General features: G+C 39.3%; 3 protein-coding genes across 8 annotated transcripts; 2 read left to right on the top strand and 1 right to left on the bottom strand.

The window, feature by feature from the left end:
• The first annotated feature begins 338 nt into the window (after positions 1-338).
• On the top strand, positions 339-11,161 carry LOC113678191 (uncharacterized). Of its 4 annotated transcripts, none has more exons than XM_089180456.1 (6): positions 339-367; positions 5,340-5,700; positions 7,737-7,873; positions 8,312-8,383; positions 9,474-9,662; positions 10,072-11,161. In XM_089180456.1, exons 2-6 carry the CDS (start codon positions 5,384-5,386, stop codon positions 10,569-10,571), a joined length of 1,215 nt encoding a protein of 404 aa, XP_089036582.1. In that variant the 5' UTR covers positions 339-367; positions 5,340-5,383; the 3' UTR covers positions 10,572-11,161. The 4 variants fall into 4 exon arrangements, with proteins under 4 accessions (XP_089036582.1, XP_089036581.1, XP_089036580.1 ...); XM_089180455.1 differs by lacking the exon at positions 339-367 and adding an exon at positions 4,862-4,880; XM_089180454.1 differs by lacking the exon at positions 339-367 and adding an exon at positions 4,915-4,980.
• LOC113678189 (pseudouridylate synthase 7 homolog) lies at positions 11,041-15,963 on the bottom strand. 2 transcript variants are annotated; one of them, XR_016179148.1, is made up of 6 exons: positions 15,300-15,952; positions 14,449-14,958; positions 13,650-13,954; positions 13,118-13,193; positions 12,278-12,699; positions 11,041-11,768 (listed from the first exon to the last, which is right to left on the bottom strand). XR_016179148.1 is itself a non-coding variant. In XM_027195059.2 (6 exons), exons 1-6 carry the CDS (start codon positions 15,940-15,942, stop codon positions 11,495-11,497), a joined length of 2,064 nt encoding a protein of 687 aa, XP_027050860.2. In that variant the 5' UTR covers positions 15,943-15,963; the 3' UTR covers positions 11,041-11,494. The 2 variants fall into 2 exon arrangements, 1 of the variants encoding a protein (XP_027050860.2); XM_027195059.2 differs by having other exon boundaries at positions 12,278-12,533; positions 15,300-15,963.
• An 865-nt stretch (positions 15,964-16,828) lies between these two features.
• On the top strand, positions 16,829-22,531 carry LOC113678216 (quinone oxidoreductase PIG3). Of its 2 annotated transcripts, none has more exons than XM_089180466.1 (6): positions 16,829-16,906; positions 18,213-18,491; positions 19,333-19,364; positions 19,661-20,005; positions 20,499-20,695; positions 21,380-22,531. In XM_089180466.1, the coding sequence occupies exons 2-6, from the start codon at positions 18,244-18,246 to the stop codon at positions 21,554-21,556; spliced, it is 999 nt and encodes a 332-aa protein (XP_089036592.1). In that variant the 5' UTR covers positions 16,829-16,906; positions 18,213-18,243; the 3' UTR covers positions 21,557-22,531. The 2 variants fall into 2 exon arrangements, with proteins under 2 accessions (XP_089036592.1, XP_089036593.1); XM_089180467.1 differs by lacking the exon at positions 16,829-16,906 and adding an exon at positions 17,109-17,344.
• Positions 22,532-23,489: the final 958 nt, after the last annotated feature.

Below are 23,489 nucleotides of genomic sequence, written 5' to 3'. Positions count from 1 at the left end.
TATTACGTGCAGTGCATAGAAGGCGTCATTACTTAAAGCGTTTCTCAAATTTTGCTCCTTTATTACATTAAAAAAAAAGGTTCCGTGTTTCGTGCCTCTTTTCAATAAGAGATCACAGAAGATGTCAAAATGTGGTCGGAAAAATCAGTGACACACAAGATTGCGCCTCGTGTGCAAATTTTTTACCCATACCACGTTTTAAGTCATCATTGATTTATTACTGATAAGACCCGCGGCAACAACATGGAATCTGTTCTTTAAGTAGATTAAGGGATTAAGGTACTCTACTGGATGTTTTCCTCTAAAGGAGCCACGTCAAAGAAGAGTTAGAAGGCCTCAGAAGACGCAAGGTTTCCCGCTAAAAGAGGTATTTTTCTCAGTCTTTTGAAACCGTTTACAATCATTTTTTCCTTTCTTTTTTAACATTTAGTTGCAGCTTTTTTTAAAAAAAAGGGAGGTTTCATATTTGTGGTGGACAAATACGACACTTTGGAGAGGAAATCTGATCCATCCGATGTTCCAAAACTGAATCTTCTCGAGTCAATTTGTTTTAGCAATAAGGCTAACAAAACTACACTTTCCCAAAAGCGAAAAGAAAAGAAGGACAACTTTGTACATTTTCTTGTTACCTATTCATATTGCATGCCTTGTGATTTTCTTTCCCTCTACTTGCTCTTCTTGGGTATTTTGTTCGTCCGCTTTTTCTGTCAATTCTTACCCAGAGTTTCCAAGCTAGCTGCTCTCTTTTCCTTGACAAGAGAGTTTAAAGAAGAAAAAAAGCCTAACAGTTTGAACTTTTGAAAGTATATATTCCTGTAAAGTAACCTCTGGTGTTCCCACCAGCTGTAAACTATAAGGAATCATAAGTATTGCGAAGTACAGGTAATTGAAACTAAGGCAAACCCCAATTTCTTTGCCTTTTCCTCGGCCCCTGTTGAAATCATGAACGCATTTTTGAGGATCAAAAAAGAAAGCAGTGTTTCCTAAGCGAGATACAAGGTAGACTAGAAATGAAAATTTTAGGAATAAATCTAAAGAATCTTCCACCCCCTTGGATGTTCCACTTAATCAAGGAAGACAATTTAATTCATAAATCATTCATACTCTTTTTAGTGACACATGGTATTCTAAGCTAGACTTGCTGACAGTTATTGTTTGGCGGTTTGTATAGACCGCTATTTAAGGGTGTCTGACGCAAAAAAACTTCCTTAATTCCCGAAAACATTTTTTTCTTTGGTCGCGTAATCGCATTACAGTTTTTTGAAAGTATCAAGAATTGAAAGAGAAACAGTTTTTTAAACATTCCATGTCTTTTACCTTCTTTTTTTTTAAAGACCGGAATATTAAATTTACCGGCCTATCTGATCTTTTCGCGAATGCAAGTAGTAATTACCTCACGCATGCAAGATTTTTGGAATTTAAATAAGCAGAAAATCAGCCAAACCAGTACAAAGTAACAAGGACTAAGGATTATTCATAGATAATTGCAATCAGCAATCTCTGCTTAAAACACCACTAGTGCGTCTATCAGTTCCCAATGTTGAAGAGGTCAAGTGATTATCATTTTGTTTCAACAGCTGCGATCAGCTATAATACAGTTAAGACAAGTGCTCGAACACACCAGGTGTCAATGCTCAATATAGAATCGTAGAGCAAAGGGGGCGATGGTGGCATGCAAACTGCCACAGACTCTACGACTTCTTTGTCTAGGGAGGGATGGGTTCTTCTTAAAGGTGAACGCCACAAAAAGAGTATAATTACGTGCATTTCTTCTTTTCAAGTTAAATTTCATTTAGTAATTCAGTGATTGGGCTTGTGCAGAGAGGAGAGGCTCGAGTTATCAATAAATGGTGGGTTTACGGGTACTTTACTTGATGTTTCCCTCTGCAAAACCCTCGTTATAGAAGATTTTGAAGGCTTCTGAGGACACACGGTTCTATTTCGAATGAATGCTTTATGAATTCATTATTACATCATTGTTATAAAAGAGGTACCGATTACGTTCGGTTGAAACCTGATTTACCATCAGGTAAGTTTTTCTTTCAGTATTTAGTAAGACCATCTCTTTTAATGGGGTTCAATACAGAATCTTATCAAGCCAATTTTTAAGCGAGAAGTATACAGTGCGATAACGCGATGAATTCAGTCAAAAAACGCGAAAGCTGAAGGAAAGGAAAAACAAAAATTCGACGGATTTATATTTCCTATTGCACGTCTAAAACGAGAGGAATTGTTTCGTTTTCCCATGTGCGGTGATGGAAAGAACGTGAGCGAAGATAATTCTATGTATGTCATATTGTGTACGTCTTATTTTTGGTGACTATCGGTCGATCGAATCTTGAACAGTTGTGAGAACTTATAGTCGTGCATCATCTCAGGCGCCGTGAGGCCAATCTTAGCGTTGCAATCTCCGCTGTAGCCTCGGTATGCGTGGATAGGGGTAGCATCCAGGAGTTTTGATAGGAGGTCCAAACTTTGAACCAGCCTGGAAAAGCAAGAAACATTTGAAGATGGTAAATTTTAAATACCTCAAGTTGGGTAGCAATGTGCGATCCTTCTGAGGTAAGAAGTTTGATTTAAAACAAGAAGCAAAAATTACTCCTGGTTCTGACGAGATAAGGGGGTTTCCGGGGCCCCGGCCCTTTCCACGGATCTGTTACTTATGACGGATAGTCGTCGTGGATCTGTGTGGAATTCTGGGTAGTCTATGAGGCGTTTTATTGTTTTTTTTTAAATTGATGGTGGGCAAGCAATACCATTCCACATTCTTAAGGATCGACTGTCTCAACTATTGTGAAAAAAGGCTTCATACACCAGCCTGCCTGATGATAATATAAATGATAATTCTTCCTCTTTAACAGATATGCATCGAAAGAAGAATTCATTTAAATGATACAAGGTAAATCGCACATCTTGCGCTACGCAATAAAGAACGTGCACTCACATTGTCAGAAATAGAGGATATGTCGTGTCGTGTTTTGCAAACAAAATGTATACATCTGTCCGTGAATTTGTGCGATAAATGTCACATACCTCAAGAAGAATTTTTCATTAATTGATAAATTCAAATTTTGGAATGAGCATAAATGGCAAGGAAATGGTGTAATCATCGCATTTTTATCTATCAAAACACCACACGACGGCCATTCCTGTGGGCTGCATAGAATGTGTAAGGTCTAAAGTCCTCAAATATACCGCCTCTGATCTACAGAGGTTGAAGATAGCATAACAATTTGACCGTTAAAATTATGCTACACACTTAACAAATACAACATTCATAGCCTTGTAACACGCATTTGATCTAAAAACAAAAAATAAGGGTTCAAGGTCTGAATTATCAACAACATCGGCCTTAGAAAATAAATGTTCAAGGACATTACAATGAACTTTTTCTTAATAAGATGCTCAATTCAGTCTAGACAAGAGACCCCACAACTAAACTTTGTTTCTATAGAGGCTTGTATTTTCGGTGGCATAAGCATCAAAACGAAGTCAGTCAGACGATCGATGAATAAAAATGAGTTAAAATGAATGTGTTCGTTTAAATTTTGTCATGGAAATGTGGGTGAACAAAAACTGATGGCAGACCAATCATCTGATACGGAAATAATTTTTAAGCAGGACCAAGAGATTAAAATCATTTCATAATCTCTTGGCAGGGCCTAAGAGCAATAATTCTGCTCTCTTCAAGAAATTATCGTCAAAAATATGTTCCAAGCACAATTTTAAATCTGGGTCAATAACTACGTGATGCCGATTCGAACCCAGGCCATATTTATCCCACAGCGCCTTCGCCACAGTGTTATTGGATACTAGCGTAAGTTCACCTAATATCAGCCTGATGAGATTCATCTGTCGTGACCGTTGCACCACTTATTTTCCTAATGGTAATTTCTGGCAAAAAATTTCAAACCTATTTATAGTTTCATTAAGCAGACGAGACAGTTCACATGATAAGCGAAGATCTTAATAGGATTGCAGTTTAAGTGAATGGCTATTAAAATTGAGATACAACAGTTAGAGAAAAGCCCCTCCTGCTTAGGGCTAGTGTTAACCCAAGGTCAAGTTAAAATGGTTCCATCTCGCTGTTTAAAAATCCTTCTTCTCTTATCAAAGTCACGCACATGTCAAACCAGTACCATCCAATGACCTTGGATAAACATGGAAACTGACTTGTGGATAACAGGAAGCCGGCTCTTAGAACAAATTACCCAATTAGCAAGTCTGTCGATAAGTAAGCTTTTCTAGTTTAAGAACAAACCGAAAGAAGAAGAAAAAGTGTCCATCGTCGTGCATTTAGTCGATCTGAAAAATAATTCCATTGGGAACAATGGTAAATTAAAGTAGTTTTAATTGATACGTCATCGTGTTAAAATTTTTGGACCACTTGTAAGGGTAGACATCATTTCAAGATGAACATAACCCGATGTTCTCACTTGAGACAAATCGCGGTCGAAGACCCTTTATCATAAAGAGAACAGACAAAAAATTGGAATCGATCCATAAAGGCCAAAACCTTTTTATTACTATTGAGAGTCCTTTCAATCCTTGCTGTCATTCGACGTAGAGAAACTCAAGGAATCGAAGGAAAAACAGCTGCAATCTAGAGTTGCCAGTCTCCGGTTGAACGTCAGAAATGCCAAGTTTGTTGACCCAAAGAATTCAAATCACTTTGGACATGTGATGCATGGACTTTAGCGCTTGCACGGGTGTTTTTGTGGTAATTTTATCGCAACGGAAAAGGCAAAAACAGACGGTGAGCACACCTTCCAAAAATACATACGTGGTAAGGGATAAAAAGTTACATGTTGAAATTTCTGGTTTACGCGCTATTAAAAGGCTAAACAGTTTGGACAAGTCAATCAAGATTAATAGCGAGGGTAAGAGGCTTTAAATGTTAATGTTTTTAAATTCGCTGGCAATGTGACAGTACACGTTGGGCAGATCAGTTAAGAATGTTCTCCTCCGCTGTTACACCAGGTGCGATTTATATTACCAAACAAAAGATAAAAGCCTGTACGAAGGACTACTTTAGGCATGAACGGGCTTTAACAATAGCAGGGCGTATTTGTATTCTATTACCACTACACTACGACTATTGACTGTTGTTTTGTAATTGAAATTTCAGCAGGGGCTATGGTTCCGCTTCGGTTGTCGTGTCATTTGCATGACTGAATGTAAATTCTCGGTCTTCGGAGTTTATCGACGTGACGTTTATGCGGAATGCATACTTCGCACACAAAGAAGTAAACAGTTTACAAAGGAACTCGAGACAAAACTCAAACATGGTCGCCTTGTTTTTACTCTTCTTTAACGAGTTCTATCCTTCCTTTCCGCAGCGTCAGTTTATTGAAGTAAAGTGTTAGCCAAAAACGAGGTGAGGATGACGGCGCGTGGAATTTTGCGGTGGATCGTTTCTCGTTATCTTTCGCTGTCACTCTGGCAGTCACTTCAGATCGTGGTGATCGTAAGCTACATTTGGGCCCAATATGCCCTTCATGTACAGCTAAGCAATCGTTTAACGAATATCATTGAAAGGCTAGACAAGCTTGAAGATTACATGAACGGCAAAGACTACAGAAAGGTACAGTTGAGGACTCATGATATGAAGCAAAAGAATGCTCCCTCTCGTGGAAAGCGACATGCGGACCTAGCAGAAAGGAACAACCTCTTACGGCGACTGGAGAGTTTGGAAAATCGGTAAGTAGAGGATGTTATCGTCAATAGAGCTGTAATCTTTCAACAGGCTCAACTAATCAACGTGTTTCGCCTAACCCTCGCTGACAATTAGCAAGAACGATCGTAAAAAATCGAATAGATAGATACAACCAGACGAATTCTAAAAGTGCTGAAATGCCAATCAATTATGCAACTGACTGAGTTATAATGACTTGAACTTGTTATGATATATACAAACGACCCTCTCACAAATACACAACCGATCACCACCGGTAAGCTTTTTGTTTTAATTTCGTGTGCGTGTCCAACTTTAAGTCTGCATGACTATAGTATTTTTGTATATAATGATGGATCCAAATTAAAAAAAGAGCCTTAATCGTTAAATCAATATCACGGGAAAGTTAATTGCATTAATCGATGACAGATATTAGCTCATAAATTCCCCAGGGGATTAAGATCGAAATGTATTACATTCACAATCTCGACGGTTAGAACAAGGCAATAACGAGAGACGGGTGTTTAAGGTAAGGACCTCCACCTGGGACATTGTCTTCATGTTATATCACAGAGGACCAAACGATCCACGTGTTAATCCAAACGGAGGTAGAATTCACACTAGGATACTTTTTAAAAACCTAATACGTAATCCTGAAAGTAAAAAGGTTCAAACTCTGCAAGATGGATTAATGCACACGTAGCCAAGTCTACCAACCGCCATCTCCAACGTTCCCGAATTTTCCGGCTACAAAGCGAAGAGGTAATTAATTAAGGCAAAGCCGTAATCTCCATAAACGAACTAACGGGATTGTATTTTTATCAAAGAGAGAAAGCAATTAGCGGTATTAATCAAAGTGTGTTCGTGCACTAAAACTGTCATTTGATGAAGAATTATTCTGGGCATATAGGTTTAGTCAAGGTCACATATTCAAACTTGAAGTCAACAGCATAACAATAACAGTGGTAAAATTGAAACTACTTCCCACACAAATATTTACGATTATCTTTTTTACATAGTTCACATAAGTTTATTTGATTCTTAGCCAAATGCTTCACTGAATTTTCCAAAAAAAAGTTGAGCTTGTTCCTTTGAAACTATTCCTTCGCAATTTTACTACTTTCTTCATTTATCTTAAGATTGCTTTGATACACATTGACAAACAATGTTGATTAAAATGTATCGTAATAGTACATTGTTTTTTTTTTGTTTTGTTTTTTATGATTCAGTTGGCCACACAAAGAGCCAAATATTTCCATCTCCGACTCTCTGCACTACTGTTCAAAATAACAGCTGCCCACTTGACATCCAACCTGAACTTAAATTGACACACTGACTGCGGGGCCGCCAATGTGCATTTTTGCACGAAGCTCATAGTTTTCGGATGAATGACGAATCGAAAATTACAGAGACGAAAGAGAAATCCTACATTATATCACATAATAACACATAGAATATGCATAAAAAATTGTTATTTTAAGAGATGTACATTAGATCCTAAAAACGCCTGGTGAATATCTAAAAAATATCACCACCTTAAGAGCTATCAACCAGTGTTGTGTTTTGACCGTAAGTTGAAAAATTTTACAGACATAAGAAGAAGGCATGTATTGATGAATCAGATCAGTAACAAGTCTTCGTAAAACAAGAAAAATTGCTAGTAACCACTATAATTACAATGAACCTAGTAGAAAATGGTTCAATGACTTTATTTTATGTTACTCGGAAAGCGGAGCGACACCAAGCACATGGTGCACATGCCCCTAGTAACGTCACTTTTCCTGATCACCGGCTAGTTAAGCGAGACTGTTGTCCACTGTAGCTTTGAACAGTGATATACATAAAGTCCATTCATCAGTCCACGCGTTATTTCCATGTGCAACAACATCGGTCAACACTGCCTAAACTAACCTGGTTGGTTGATTTCTTCAAAATTTAAGGATGTCACTTAACACGTGGTGCAACGTTGAATATATCAGAATGGCTTGTACCATTTACCAAAGAAAGTGTAAACGATCTTGTTCATAACCTCATTTTTTCGTCTCCTTGTTCTTAATTTCAGCTTTTCAGCTTCAAAAAATTTCAGTGCGCATGACGGTGGAGCGTTTTGTGTTCAGGGACCACAAGGAAGACATGGAATTCCGGGAAAAAATGGGATACCGGGACATGATGGGAAGGATGGAACGACTGGAAGAGACGGTGAGTAGTAAGCTGATTCGGTTGCCTTACTTTACTTTAACCATTTTTTCTTTACATAATGAGGCAGAATGTTCCTTTCGTAACTGTATGTTAAGACATGAATAGGTTCTAAATCTGCTGACAGTCCCATTAGAACAAACAGGCTTATCAAAATTGTCTTACAACTTGAGAACATGATTATAAAATAATAAGAAAGATGGTAACATGATTATACTTAGCCAAGTAAACCAATTAATCTATATAAAAAAATGAACAAAAGAAGAAAAACAGCTGCAGTTACGTGAAAAAGAAGCGAGGAAGGAATAACCAAACAAATCGTTGAGGAAAACGAAGGCCGGACTTGAACAAAGAAAGACTAAAGAATTCTCTCTTCTGAGCGAAAAATTGTTAAGAAAACTTGTAGTTGTTGTGACGCAGTGTTCGTGTTCATTAGTGTAGGAAGAGACGGCATCGATGGACGCGATGGAGTACCGGGGATAAATGGAATCCCAGGAAAGCAAGGATCGCCGGGTAAGTTGGCTTCATTTGCATCCAAGAGAGGAGCGCCTTTTTTAACCTAAACTTTGATTTCTTTCGGAATTTGGTGCAAAACAATATCAATTTACTATTTCCTGTTTTAACTTCTCGTTGAGGACAACCGAAACAACTCTGGGCACTTCCAAACTGGGCTGCATTGTTGAAACTTCGCACTGATTTCCATTACTTCTGGGCGAGCTTGACTCATAGACAGATCTTTTTCATGGCACGTAATTCGGATTAGTGTCCCACGGCCTGCAAAATATCGCAAATCAGCTTAGCGTGCGGGGTAAGGTAAAGGGCGGCCTCGATCAGATAAACTCTACAGCCTGGTTGTTAGCTGATTACTGGCTAAGAAATTTAGGGAACCCTTTTTAAGATCCAAACATGTCCGCGGTAAATCCACATAACACCGACAAGAAGCTACTAACTAATCAAAATATTAGTACGTTACTTCATCTTATTAACTTGAAAGGATTAGAGAATGGCATGTTTAGCCTCATAGCTCCAGGAAATCACAGCCAACGAAGAGAAGTCCACAAACTTAGTCGGAAATTACAATTACAATAAGGAGTTACGCCATTGCATGGGCAACTTGAAAAAAAAAAAGCCTCGTCATACGATACCCTTTGATCTTCTTTATCCTCGGCCATTCTTGTACCTCCTTGGTTTGCTGTTGCCCGTTTTTGAGCTCTCATATCTTTCTAACCTCTTACGTCTTAATTCCTCACAGAAGATAGTCTTAAAATGCGCGAGAATTGTTAGAAATGTCGGAAATGCTGTAATTAATACTTAACCCTTTAACCAATAAAAGTGACTAGCATCTAATTTCTCCTTATAGTATCACCCCTAGATCAAACATTAAAGTCATGAGAATGATGGAAATGATCAAAAAATACAGGAGCTCTTAACTGTTAAGCAAAACTTCTTTGTCAGCAGCTTAAGAAATGTATAGAAAACAGTATGGAAAACATGCGTACTGACCTTTGGGTGTCAAGGATTACTAGAGAGGAACACCAAGCAGATCGTTTTGACACTCAAGGGATGTCCAGTAGCTACTACAGCTGGGTTTGTTTTGTTTAAGGCAGAGATGGTGCTACAGGACCAAAAGGGGACCAAGGCCAAAAGGGACACAGAGGAAAACAAGGCCCTCAGGGGCCCCCAGGCAACCCTGTGACGGGTTCCCAAAAAACAGCCTCAGGAAGTTCCATGTTTATTCGATGGGGACGTAGTGTATGTCCATCTCGCACAGGCGCTGAACTAGTTTATGAAGGTATGTTTAAACTTTCGAAGAAGTATTGCCACTAAAGAAGATGTAAAACTTAATATAGTTGTGATTGTGTTGAACATCTCAGTACAGCCGAAATACAAAGAACAGTGAAGAAATACCAAAGTACGATGCGGTTTGGGCAAAACTGTGTAAAGCTGTGAATTTGCACTTTGAACTTACATCACCTAATTAGGAGGCCCAATTTAAAAAAGTCAGAATATTCACTCAGCAATCAAATGTTTGTTACAGCTCCAATAAGGCCTAGTTTTTCATACTAGGCACTTTTCCAGAATCCACACGATTCCCAGAACCCATATACTCCTGTCTAACTTTATAATTTATCCGCTATTTTGTTGGCATCTATTGGATTCTTACTTCATGATTGAGGCTTTTTTCATCGATTGTGTCTCAGGCCGAGTAGCTGGGTGGCGCCCAACAGGAGAGGGCGGAGGAGCCGACTATTTGTGCATGCCTCTCAATCCTCTTTACCTCAAGAGCCCTTCGTCGGATTCCAACTCGAGGGCGCCCCTCTTTGGTGTAAAGTATGGTCACGTGGAGGATCTTTTTATGAGGAGAGGCCGCAGGGGACCTCATATTAGTTACCTTGGTGTCCCATGCGCTATGTGTCGCGTGCGACAAAGAGGATCCTCAATGATGTATCCCGGAACCAATGTGTGCCCGACTGGATTTTGGACCCGCGAGTACCACGGGTATCTTATGACGGACACCAACAACAACACGAGACCTGAGTACATTTGTGTTGACGCTGATGCTACTGGAGTAAAAGTGCCCTCCAACAAAAGACAAGCCGGGAAAGCTTTACTAACGTCAGTACAAGGACAGTGTGGAGTGTTGCCTTGCCCGGATTACAAGCAGGACTGGGAACTGACATGCGCAGTATGCACAATGTAGTAAAATGGCAATTATGATAAAACAAGCCGCGCTGAGTAGTTACCTGTTTTAAGAGGTTTTTTTTTATGTTCCGTCCGTTGCAACGCTAAAAAATTGCAACAAACCACCCACAGACAATCCAGAAATGTGCAAATTATTTTAATTACCACCTTTAAACAAGCGAGACCTTTGAAAACCGGTCGTGTAATCGTAACAAAAAAACACATCAAGTATATACTGTGAGATATAATCGTAAAGGAAGCAGTCGTTATTGTAACCAAATATTATCGAAGTTAAAGGATAAAATTGTATTCAGATTTAATAACTTGTTAATCGACGAAGGTCCGTTGACCAAGGTCATCCAAATATCTAATGCCACAACAAGGAAGCATGAACAGTGTAAATATGTCGTGGCAGGTCACGATTGATCGAATTCGCGAGAGTAATAAACGTGTCACCGGTTGTAAATCGTTGAAAACTATGACAAAAATTTCGCTTGGTTTTCTTTCTTTTATTTTTCGTTTAAAAATATCATTACCTACTGGTCATGCTCTTGTGACACGATGTTGGCACATCATACACGACAGAATATTAAACGCTATGCAAACGAAGTTGTAAAAGCCACTTCACTTTATTGATACAAGAACATGGCCAAAAAAACGCCAATTTGAAAGTTGATCTAACATAAGATATTCTTCCGCAGTCTATAGGAGGGAAAATCTAAACCGTCTTTTCCTTCTACAAGGCCGTCTTACAGAAATATTCACCTTATGATCTTCAAGAGTGATCAACGTATGTGTCCTAGTTTCAAATTTCATCATAGGTCAGACAAAGAAATGATACAAAAGTTAATCACATTTTCAGAGCTAACACACGCCGGACCAAATCTGTGGTTGGTACTCACGTAGCAAAGACCCTTTTGTGTCTCTGAAGTTTAAAGCTTTTTAAATCTGTGCATTCGAGCCACATTCCTGGTTAAGAGTAGACTGATAAGCAGATGACGTATCACTCCTCAGAACTTCACGCAAGGCCATTGTAGCGTAAGTTGAGGTAGGTAGTGTAAATTCCAATTGCAGCGCCCAGTACTTTCCGTCTGGAACTGACTCAGGCTCCAGGGCACCAGAAAGAGCTTCCTTGTCGGTTACAACCAACGGTTGTTTGACGTCATTGTAACGCAACCAGCGCCAGCTCATTAGGCTCGGCTTGACGAGTAATTTCCTGTACGGCACAAATAATTAAAATTGAAATGGGTGATGCGAAAGTACTTTTTATGCTTGAAGTTCACAACTTGAAAATTAGACTAACTGTCAACTTACTGCAGGTAACCGAACAACAAAACTACGTAGTTTGATGCGTGCGCTGCCAAAAATTGTAAAAAATTATGAAATGTTAAATAAAATGTTACATAATCCCTCAGTCACAGCTCAAACGTTTTAATGTCAAGGTCTGGGTAACAAAAACTAACGCTCTAACAACTGAGCGGAAGAAAACATCAGCGTTACAAACTGTTTTCCATTTAAATGTTTAAGAGCGATTCATGACACTAACGATCCCAAAATAACTCGGCTTTGACAGTCGCTGCCACGAACAAGAGTCCTTCATGGGATAGCCAAGAGCCATTACAGACTTTGAAATACAGGCCCGATCGACCGATAAACTCTCCAGAAAATCTTTAAAAAATAAATAAGGTAACGCAGAGGAGAAAAAATCTTTTGAAAGACACTCACCGATAAGCGCCTGACAGAGCGTAATCCTTCACTTTATGCCTCATGTTGTCAATGTCCAGTCCATCGTTGGCCATTATTTTCTTGTACTCATCTTTCAAGCTGTTGTCAGGGTAAACAACGTCGTATCCAGGAAGTGGAAGAACAACGTCATGGATTGTGAACTGACCTGTTTCCAGCAAATCCCTGGTAAGAACGGTAACCGATGTCCTGCTTGGCTCGGAAATAAATTCAACGGTGTCTTGCGGCCCTGAAGTGCCTTTAATGTTAAAGGAAAAAAGTCAAGCTAACTAACCTACGTCCTCGCGTCCAAACCTCCTTACCTGCGCACCTGCGCACCTGCACACTGACGCCCTTGCAGACTGACGAACTGACGCAACTACGTGAGGAAGCATCGACGCAACGTCTGACACATCGACGCACGTCTGTAATTGAGTGCGAACGCGTATTCACGTACGTATGAGCACACACGCACGTACGCGAGACAAACAACGTATTATCAGCTTAGAGCATACACGTGATACGTACATGATTGTGAACATATGCGTATGCATATATGCGTATTACACGACGTGCATACTTAATACTCATATAGAGCATACGTATGTGACTTCTAACGGCATTTATTTTCTTTCGAATACTATGAGCAAAAACAGCAGTTTTTTACGCCAAAGTTGATTGGAAGTTTGAGATTTCATTTCAGTCCCTGAGTTGCTTGAACGCTACTGAGTAACACCTACATGACGAGCACGTCAGCGAAGAGGTAAGTTTGTTGTGCAGGGAATTGCTTGCAGAAAAAAAGAAAATGTGCATGAATGGTTCATGGTGGCATTCACAATTCACCTGTGTCTAAAGAACATGATGCCGTTGATTTTGAAGCCACAACCAGGTCGCCAATGATTGGCTTCATTCCGTGTTCCTGAAAATTCAATCAAAACAAGACATCTAATCGCGTATACATGTAAAAAAGAATTCTCTTTGCCCACATATCACGCATAGCTTTTAAACCTCGCTAGGGAAAAAGAACCTCGCAGGAAAGAGAACCAGCAACAAATTTGACTTAGTAAGGAAAACGACGAATGGTTTGACATTCATTTTCGGCTATCGACAGAGAGGTTGGAGGTAAGGAGCCAATCGCCAGATTAAAACTGATTATCAGATTCGTAGTGGACCCAGTTCATGGAAATCACATCCAGCTCCTGTAAGTGGAAAAAAGTGGGGTAGGACTCTCAGTAATGTTTCAAGTTTTCGATGTTTCCTCGTGATATTTCCCCAATTCGGAATAATTACCCGGTAATGGGGTAGTGAGTATGAGATTGAGTTTGAATGAAGAATTGCGAAAGTTGCATACAGTGTTAATAACAAATATGAATACCTTAATGCGCTTTGATGCTACGTAGTTCCATACATAGCTTTGATATGCATGGACATACATGAGTCTAGTGTTCCTGGAGATAGACTGCAAGGCTTTCACCAAACCTGAAGGTCCATGCCTCACAAGGCCAAGTAAAAGATCACTCTCAATACCCTTTCTTTTGGGAAGTTTTTTCAGAGTCTCCTTAGCATCATGGGTGTCTTTCCAGTGTTGTCGAGCAGCTGTGAGGTCATCGGACTCACCAGAACGTGGATTAAGAAGAAGATCAATGGCCTCAGACCAGTTACTGAGAAGCAATGCACAGCCTGTGACAATTAGACAGTCAAAATAGGCATACTAAAGAACTGATCAAACATTTGGATTGCATAAATGTTGGACAAGTTACTTTTTTCCTTCCTTGGCAGAGCAGTTTTCAACTGTGTTGAAAAACCAATACAAATTGCCAATTGCCAATATTAACAAAGGTTAGCATCATCAGAAGCCATTAACAACTCAAATCAAAATCAGGCACACTACTGAGATGCAGGAAAATGAAAACACAAGTAACAAAGAAGTGATTAGTTTGGTTTTGCACCTGATGGGTTGTGAGAATGGCAAAAGATGTTTCAACCAATCACAGAACAAAGTTGTCCAAACCAATAAAATACCCTCTCAATTCAAAAATTGCTCCCTACAGGTAGAGTGGGGTAGAGTGGCTAACTGCACCACCACAAAAAAAGGTTCTCCCATGTCATGAATGCATTTAACCAATGTGGAAAACAAAATAAAACTTTAAATAAATAGCATATTGTATACATACCTATTTTATGTGTTGGGACTGAGGTTGTTCCAAATCTTTGCAATCCAAAGTAATTTATAAAACCATTTATTTTAAGTGATTTTAGACTTTCTTCTATCTCTCTGTGATCCCCAACAACATTCCTGAGAGTGATAATAAAATGATTCCCTGATAAAGAGCCAAGTTTAAGGGGCTCTTTGCAATACTGGAAGTTGCCAAGACACAAGTTGCGAAGACTTGAGTTTAATTCCTGCAACTGTTCAGCCCTGACTCTGTACACAGACACCTGCTGGGTGGTAACTGCCCTACGATCTTTGGTTCCAGCGTAACCAAAAATTCCTGCCTTGATTCTGAGAAGTTTGCTCAACAAATTGATTGCATCCATGGTGTCTTTGTTTTCTTTGTAAAGAACAAACCAGCAATAATTCTCAATTTCTGATGGCCATCGGCTGTTTCTTTGCCTGCCACTAGAATCACGCTTATGAAATACTCTGACCGCCTTTTGGTTTCCCACATCAACTGTGTCACTATCTAAAAGTAATTAAGAGCAGTGAGTTTTGATTTTGAAGGTTGCATTGAATAATACTGACAGTTCATTCTAGGGTTGGCTGACAAAAATCCACTACACCTCCCCCCATAAGTCACCCACCTAAGGCTTATGAATGACCCCCATTCATAAGCCTTTTGTCACATTACCTAAAAAACACCACATGGAAGACGAAATTAAAATCTGGTGAGTGCCCTCTGTTTGACAAAGTGTCACCTCCAGGAAAAATCCTGGTTATGCCCCTACACCCATTAACATTTCTGAATGAAATGACACATGATGAAAATGATTTATATTTCCCAGCTACAACAATCAATCACCTAACCTAAAAAAGCAAAGTTTTCTCTAATGGTTCTGTGAACCAATCTTCTATGGTCTTTGTCGTCATCAGGGGATAAAGTCGTAAGGGTTTTCTTCTCCTTATCATCAATAACTTGCTGAATTTTCTCTTTCTCTTCTTCATTTAAAACATCAAGTCCAAAGTCTTTGTTCTTTTCTTTCTGAGGTAAAGATGTATCTGATAGTCGCACAAGATTTCCCAGAAGGTCCCTCTCTCTGACGATGAAATCCGTGTATCTCTGTTTCAGGACTCCGTGAAATCCGGGTAAGTTGGACACGAATTCTAAAATTCCTACGTCCTTTTCCGAAGCACAAGTATTTCTTAAGATATCAGGGTCATCTTCAGATGCTTCCTCAATCGATGAATCTTTCCCTTGCCCTATATTTGCCTTCATTTCGTCAGTCTCTTCTGGGTTTTCATGAAGCACGTGCTTTACGCCAGTAACAATTTCACTTCGAAGTTTTCCATCGGTCTCGTTTCTTTGATCGCAGTTTCCTTGTTTTTCAACTTCACCTTTATCTAACTGGCCAGCATCTCTAGTTTCCCCCGTTTTCAGTGATTCTGAATTAATTCTGGGGCGTTTAAATTTAGGTTCATCTAGGTTACAATCATCGATTTCGTCCGCCATTTTGAAATCTGAGCCTGCATGCAAAAGCAACACTAACACTTGCGAGTTTTTCGTTCAAGTAAAACCATCGTCATTTATCTCTAATCGATTGCCCGCTTTCGTAAGTCAAAGGAGCCCAGAGAAGGAAGAATTTGAGCTGCCTTCTACATCGAGCTGTTTTGAAGTTTCTATAAAAAGAAGGGAAAGAAAAAAAATTATATAAAAATATGTAATAACTGCACTCACAGGTCCTTGACTGGCGGTTTATAGTCGAATGGGCAGCCATGGCCTGTTTTTAACGAGCGTAAGAGTAGCTCAGCTTCCCAGCTGTTGTACTGATTTTAAAGTAGAAATGCAGTTATCTGTTGCGATCCTTACACTAAATAATTCCTTCGAGGGGAAGAGAGGAGGGGATCAGGTAGACTTCGTCACCACCTCAACCGAAAAACTTTGACGGAAAGTTCTCTCGTCGTACGCTGAACGAGAGTATAGTGTTATTATAATGATCACCCGCACATATTTCTCTTTCTCTCTCTCTGAATAATCTCTATAATCGGTAGGTTTTTATCCTTAGACTCCAGGCCTTTGTTTATTAATTTTGTCTTTTATTTGTTTGTTTATTTGCGCAATAAGTATTTTTCAACCCTGTACAGAGTACACGCACAACAAGGCATATGCGACGGTTTTTATTTATTGTGTTTTTGTCATGATTCGAATCCACTTCAACACTTTCCAGCTAAAATGATTTTGATCCGTTTCCAATCTAAGATGTCAAATCGTGCTGAATCTTTAATCCAAACACCTGCAATTCTGAATACAGTTTAGCCTCTTGAAAGTTACAACAAAACTTTCCGGAGAAGATTGGGCACGACCCTTTTGAACCAATCACAGAGCTCGTACCATCATTGCATGTTTTTGTATACCGAGTGTTGATTTTTACGGTAAGAGCAGCTTTGGAAAAGCTTGGCACATTAGACATAGCAAGGTAAGCGATCGAGGATCTTTTTTGTGTGGAACATTTGCTTCGACATATCCAGATAATCGGAGTGCTTTAAAGCGCTTTAATTTACAACTAGCTTCTCTGAAGGCACCGTAATTTTATGCAATCTAATCTGCGGCCTTTCAAATTTCGATGACTGAAGTTTCAGCTCAAAAATCTTGGTCAAACTTTAAACCCTTTTTTACAGCGATTACAAGGGATAAAAACTTGATCGGATCTAAAAATGAAATCGACCTTCGCAGCAATCAACACTGCTTAAGCTGTGGTGAAAATAAGCCCTGAAAAAATTCAGGCCTATAGGGGATTTGAACCCATGGCCTCTGCGATACCGGTGCAGCGCTTTACTAGTGAGCTGACATGCCAACTGGGAGCTGATTATTGTACTGGTTTGCAATAAACCCGTGAAGTGACGAATCAATGACTGTGAGTATACGAAAATCATTTATGTGAACTGCAAATAAAGAAGTGAATGTAGAAGCCAATATGGAAGCCATCTTCGCAGCAATGATCACTACTTCAGCAGTAGTAAAAATACGGCCTGAAGAAATTCAGGCCTGCACGGGTTTTGAAACTAGGCGCCATTTTCTCTATAAGTACGTTTCCTTCATTTGATATTCAAAATACAGATCAAAAGTAAATCGTAAGGGAAAATCAATACTTTTCGCTCTGTGCCGAGGCAAGGGTTGCAGAGAACCGCGTCCATTCTCATTTACATCTTGGATGTATTTTTGAATAACAATGAATGGCACATTTTTTGTCATGCATCGGTCAATTTGAAAATATGATCCCACGCTGTTAATATCTGTGGCCGAATTATTCACCTTGCAGACATGCCTTAGTTACTTTTGTAACATTTGATCAGTCATGATGAAAGAAAGCTTGAAAGTATAGTGAAAGCAGAGCTTCTCTGCTGTCACTTAGAAAAACATCTTTGTTTTGATTATTAGAAACGTCGAACGAGTTACCCAACCGAGCGAGATAGTTAAATTAATCTTCATGGTTCCGTGTCTAATTTAATTCTGACCCTTTCTTGACAATTATTAAGATCAGCCTAAGTCACGCGATTGACCGAAATATCTTGAGCAAAACCAGAGATGGAAGGACCCTATCGAGGAAGAATAAAAGGATTGGTCCTAGGGAGTTTAGTTGGAAGCAGGCCAAAATTATCAAATTCACTCTTTCCTTAACTTGTTTCAGGTAGAAATGCAGTCAACATCACTATTTATTTTATTCAACATGCAGCCAAAAATTATTGGACTTAGCTGAGAAAGTTTGTTTTTCTCCTCTTTAGGTATCACATCCGTATACGAACGTTCACAGGCATGAAAGCAGTTCTCTATAAAACCGGTGGCGTTGAGAACCTTTATCTCGGTACAGCCCCGAAGCCGACGGCCGGAAAAACTCAAGTGCTAATCCGCGTGGAATACACGGCGCTGAATCGAGCGGACACTCTGCAAAGACGAGGACTCTATCCCTCTCCTTCTCTACCTCCTGGGCAACCCGACATTCTGGGGCTTGAGGTATCTGGTGTGATCGAGGAGGTCGGTGGCGAATGTGCTGGGACATGGAAGTAAGTTGCTTGTGGTTTAGTATGTGATAACCGTCAAGTAACTGATTTCAAATAAATAACAAAAATGACTGTACAAAATGAATTTCCCTCACTTCTACGGAGAAGTGTCAAGAGGTATCATTTTTTCTGAATTGCAAGGCGTATCATTTAAGCTTGCATTCCTTCAACAGCAACGATAAAAAAGCTCGCTTAAATGATGAAGTGATGTGGTTGCCCTACAACCACTTAGAAAGAATTATTGAAAGATCTTAAAAAAAAAAAAACAGTTGGCGTTGCACACAAGACATCGTGCGAATCGATGGAGGACAATGGACGAATTTTTCCAACGAAGTATGTTTGCATTCTCTTTGCGTAGCATTGTACTGTAAACTTTGAAAGATGGAGTCAAGAAACTATAACTAACTTGATTCGGTGTTAGTTCGGTTGCATCTAAATACACGAATGAGGCAATCAAAATGTAAAAAGGGACAAAAACAGTTTAGGATGAAAAAGCTCACAACGGATAGACAGATGCATGATGATCTTGAAAATAAGGGGCTAACTTTTTCTTAAACGAATACAAACTATAGCTCCTTTAATACTTGAACTCATAACACAGTAGCCCTATACTGTGTTCAGGAGGGTAATGTGCCTGTAAATACGGTTTTGACGATGTATTATGATATTCCTGTACAAAGTTGACACGATAACTTACCAACTAAATTCTTTTGAGAATAACCTCGAAGTCACGATTTGGACTACAGACAACCGCAAAAAGAGACTACCTGATAAAAACAACATTAAAATAATAGACCTTGTGATAATTTTTTAGGGTGCTGATGCTTTTATTTTCCTTTTACAGGAAAGGTGACAAGGTTATGGCTTTGTTACCAGGTGATGAACGTGTTTTCCTAGTCAAATTCTGCTCATAACCAAGTTATATTAAAGCCAACAAAATATTTGCTTTTATGCTCCCATGATGCCCCCCTAGCTGATCTCAAGAAACGCTCTAATTCGGTCAGTCTTCGCACAAGTGCGCTGACTAAGACTCATCTGCAGGTTTATTTAACTCTTCACAAACCCCTGTCCTTTTCACTGCTAAACAGAGATAAACATATTATGAATTCCTGTTATCTCAAGCCTAGGTTAGGCCATTTACAACGTTAAACGTTTTGTGTTGTATTTACCAGGAGGGGGGTATGCAGAATATGTTGCTGTTGAAGAGGTCCTTGTCATGCCTGCACCTGATTCTCTTGAACTTTCTGATGCGGCAGCCATTCCTGAAGCATGGCTAACAGCATATCAGCTCCTGCACTTTCTCGGGCGAGTTGAGAGTGGTGATGTAGTGCTTATTCATGCTGGTGGCAGTGGTGTTGGAACAGCACTGGTGCAGCTGTCACTAGTGGCTGGAGCACAGCCATATGTGACTGCAGGCTCAGAGGAAAAGATCAAAATGGCAGAGTCACTTGGAGCCAAGGGAGGCTTCAACTATAAGACAGGAGATTTTTCCAACTGGATAGAAAGTGTTACTGGAGGTAACATATCATCTGTATGAAAAGGAAAATGATTTACTGACACTCTTGCATTGGAAATCTGGTCCAATTTGGTGTTGGCAAAAGAGCGAAAGCTATATTTCATTTTTGTAAAAATCCAATTCTAAAGCCCCAGCTCGGAAAAATCATGATGGGTCAGAATAATCATCTGCATCATAACAGTAGAGCTGGACTGTAATAAAGCGTTTTTTGCATTCTAATTTTCCTACTCCTTCGAAGAAATATGAAGCAAAAGATGTCCTATTGATTTATTTACATTTATTTTATTACAGGAGTATGCAATATTGAATTTAGGCCACTACGCAGTCCTTGCATTAATGACGGAAGTAAAACAAGATGCGTAGTGTAACAATTCAGAATTCCCTTGTTTTGAAATCAGTTATACTCAATGGCTCGCGAAAATCCGGGAGCCAGCCAGTATTTTCTAGTTATTACACTTGACAGAAAAAATTCTACATCATCATTACATTTTCAGGAAAAGGAGTGAATGTGATTCTAGACTGCGTTGGAAGCTCTTTCTGGGAAAAGAATATCAAAGTCCTTGCTGTTGATGGTCGTTGGGTGTTGTATGGTACACTGGGCGGAGGAAACGTAGAGGGTAATCTTCTTGGAGGTCTACTCAAAAAGAGAGGTTCTCTGATAGCCACAACCCTAAAGCATAGACCTCTTGAGGTAAATTATTCTTAATAACAAAAAACTTCTCGCGTTACATTGCGCTCATTGACAGGAGAACATAGTCTAATTCTGGGATTCTTGCGCATTTAAACAGTGATCTTTTACGTTGTTCGTTATCTTTTCGGCGTCATCTTAAGTTACATCATATGCTTTCACTTTCGATTTCTCTCTTTTTTTACTGAAGGAAGTATGTCAAAATCTCACTTACAATATAACGAACTTTGTGAGAAAAAAAACATATTTTTTCTGCTACATTCGTGCCGCCTTTTTGTGCCTCTTTATCTGTGATTCAGAAAGCTCTTCCCCCCGCCCCGTACAACCTCCAGTCCGAAAGTGTCCTTACACTTTTGAACCATATATCTCATACACATTGCCTGCATATTAGGGTAACGCTTAGAATCAGGAGTATATAAACAAATTATGCTCCAAATTTTGTGTGCTATTTGTGTTTCTTGTGCAAGTTCAACATCTGTTGCCTAGCCCCAGGTGATCTCCCTGCAACTCACAGATCTATAACGACACGCCCTTTCCATTTATTTTTTGTTTTGTTTATTTTGCTGTTGTTGTTATTTTTGTTCTCGTTGTTCTTCCCATGCTGGTATATTCCAAGTTTCCAAGAGCTAGTAAGACAGCAGTGAAATTACTTGTTCCCGAAGTATGTATTTTCTTCTTATTTCATAGTACAAAGCTAAATTGATACGAGCGTTTACGGAAAACAGTGTTCCTTTATTCGCCGCTGGAAAGCTGAAGACCATCGTGGACTCAGTCCTTCCCATGGATCAGATACAGCTTGCTCACGAGAAGATGGAGTCCAACAAAAATATTGGAAAAATAGTTGTTCAAATAGCAGCACCTTGAAGGGGACACGACACAACCACTCATAGAATTTTTATCTTCACAGAAATTTGACTTGAAGTTGAATTATACTATGGTAGTCAACTGAAAACAACAAATAGCAACGTAGGTAAAAGTATATCTAAACTGATAGCAGACAGAGAATTTCACAAGGATTTCAAACACGTAAGCTAAATTTTCAAGACGTACTGACCTGTTCCAAGCATTCAGACAGTTCATACAGTTCAGATGAGCGAAAAAGCAAACCCTTACTGTGTTTGCACGCCCGCTCTTTTGCAAAAGATATGAATCCTTTTAACTGGGTGCGAATAAACCTCAAACCAGTATACATTATTTATGAATAAATTGTATTCACTCAGCTCGTCCTAGTATGTAACCCGATTTTTAAATATCTATTTACGATTAAAATATCGCAGTAGTCACCTTGCAGTTTTTTCGGGGGGAAGTCATGGGCAACGCCCCCAAACTGCACCTTTTCCGGGTTACATTTAATCAATTAGACACCAATCACGAGAGAAGCATAAAAATTGTGAGTCCAACTGCAAGATCTAAGCGCTTTCTAATTGTTTTTTGGGTAACCTAACTATTTATTTCGCCCTTTATTTTTTTCACATCTCCGGTTTAGTTTGTGAGCGATTTCCTTCGTCAGCTATACCTTTTCGCACGTTTCTCATATTGCGAGTCATTTCGCAGTCCTCTTGTATTTAAAGCCAGTTTCTTTTACGCATTATCACTTTTCAAGTCAGTTTACCTAAAGTCGCACTCAGCGCAGTTCTCTGTTTTGAAGTCTTCAAGTCATTCGATTTTCCAGCCATATATTAGGCGTTATTAAGGTGATTACTTTTTCCGTTTCGCTTCGGTTGTAATCGTTTTTTGTTTACTGATTGTTTATCCTAATTTGTTAACTTAACTCTTATTTATGTTTTTAGTCCCAACCTCCCATAACTTCTGAATAAAGGGGATAAGTTTCTGAAGAAACTGTGGTGCTGCGTCGGTGGGAGAGTATAACGGGGTAATTTAGTATTATCACGTGAGTTGATAATAAGGGAATAACATGACTTTTTTCGGGAATATTGTTTATTTGCGCCCTTGTAGTGTCATTTGCGGCCCGAGCGCGAAGGTCGAGTGCCGCAAATGACACTACAAGGGCGCAAATAAACAATATTCCCGAAAAAAGTCATGTCATTATCATTATTATCAATAAACAAGGCCAAATGATATCAAGAATGCGAGTTTTAATAATACCAGTTAGAGTACTTGGTGTTAGCGGTTGGTCTTTTTCCGATTTAACTTCAGCGTAGAATCTCCGCAGTAATTCATTTAGCTCAACCGGTGTTACACAATTGAAGTCAACTTTCAGCTTTCGTTTGTCGCACCATTTCTCGAATTTTTTTATCCCCCACGAAGTGGCTCTCTTTGTATTTTCCGCCTGACCTTTTGCTTCTAATTTGTCCAAATCTTCTAGCCCCAAATCTGAGTTTTGACTGCTAATTTCTTCCATTACTTCAGTTTTCGCTCGAAGACGATTCGACGACTGAAAAAACTGCAGTTCAAAACCGGAGTTTCGCAAATGAATGGTTTTCCCGCGTCAACACTAGGCTTACTCTAATTGGTTAAAATCCATCGGATGATGAAGCAAGAACCAATCAGCTGTAGGGCTGATAATGTCAGTCTTTTGCGGCCCGCTGAGCGCGTGTTTTGAAGAGGCCGATTTTCTATTTGGCCGCGTATATTGATAATAATACTAAATTACCCTATTACCGCTACTGCTGCTATCTAAATAAAAAGTATTTCGAGTCGAAAAGATAACGTGTTTACTGTTACACCAACCATATTATTCTAGTCTAAGAAAAAGCACGTTATTTGCATGACCATCCTACAACCAACTTCGACTTTTTCAGTGGTAGATTTTGCGCAGAAACGAGAAGAAGATTAT

This window comes from Pocillopora damicornis, chromosome 8, assembly GCF_964200805.1.
Source record: "Pocillopora damicornis chromosome 8, jaPocDami1.2, whole genome shotgun sequence".
In the NCBI taxonomy this organism is placed as follows: Eukaryota; Metazoa; Cnidaria; class Anthozoa; order Scleractinia; family Pocilloporidae; genus Pocillopora; species Pocillopora damicornis.
This window is presented reverse-complemented; position numbering and strand designations above follow the sequence as displayed.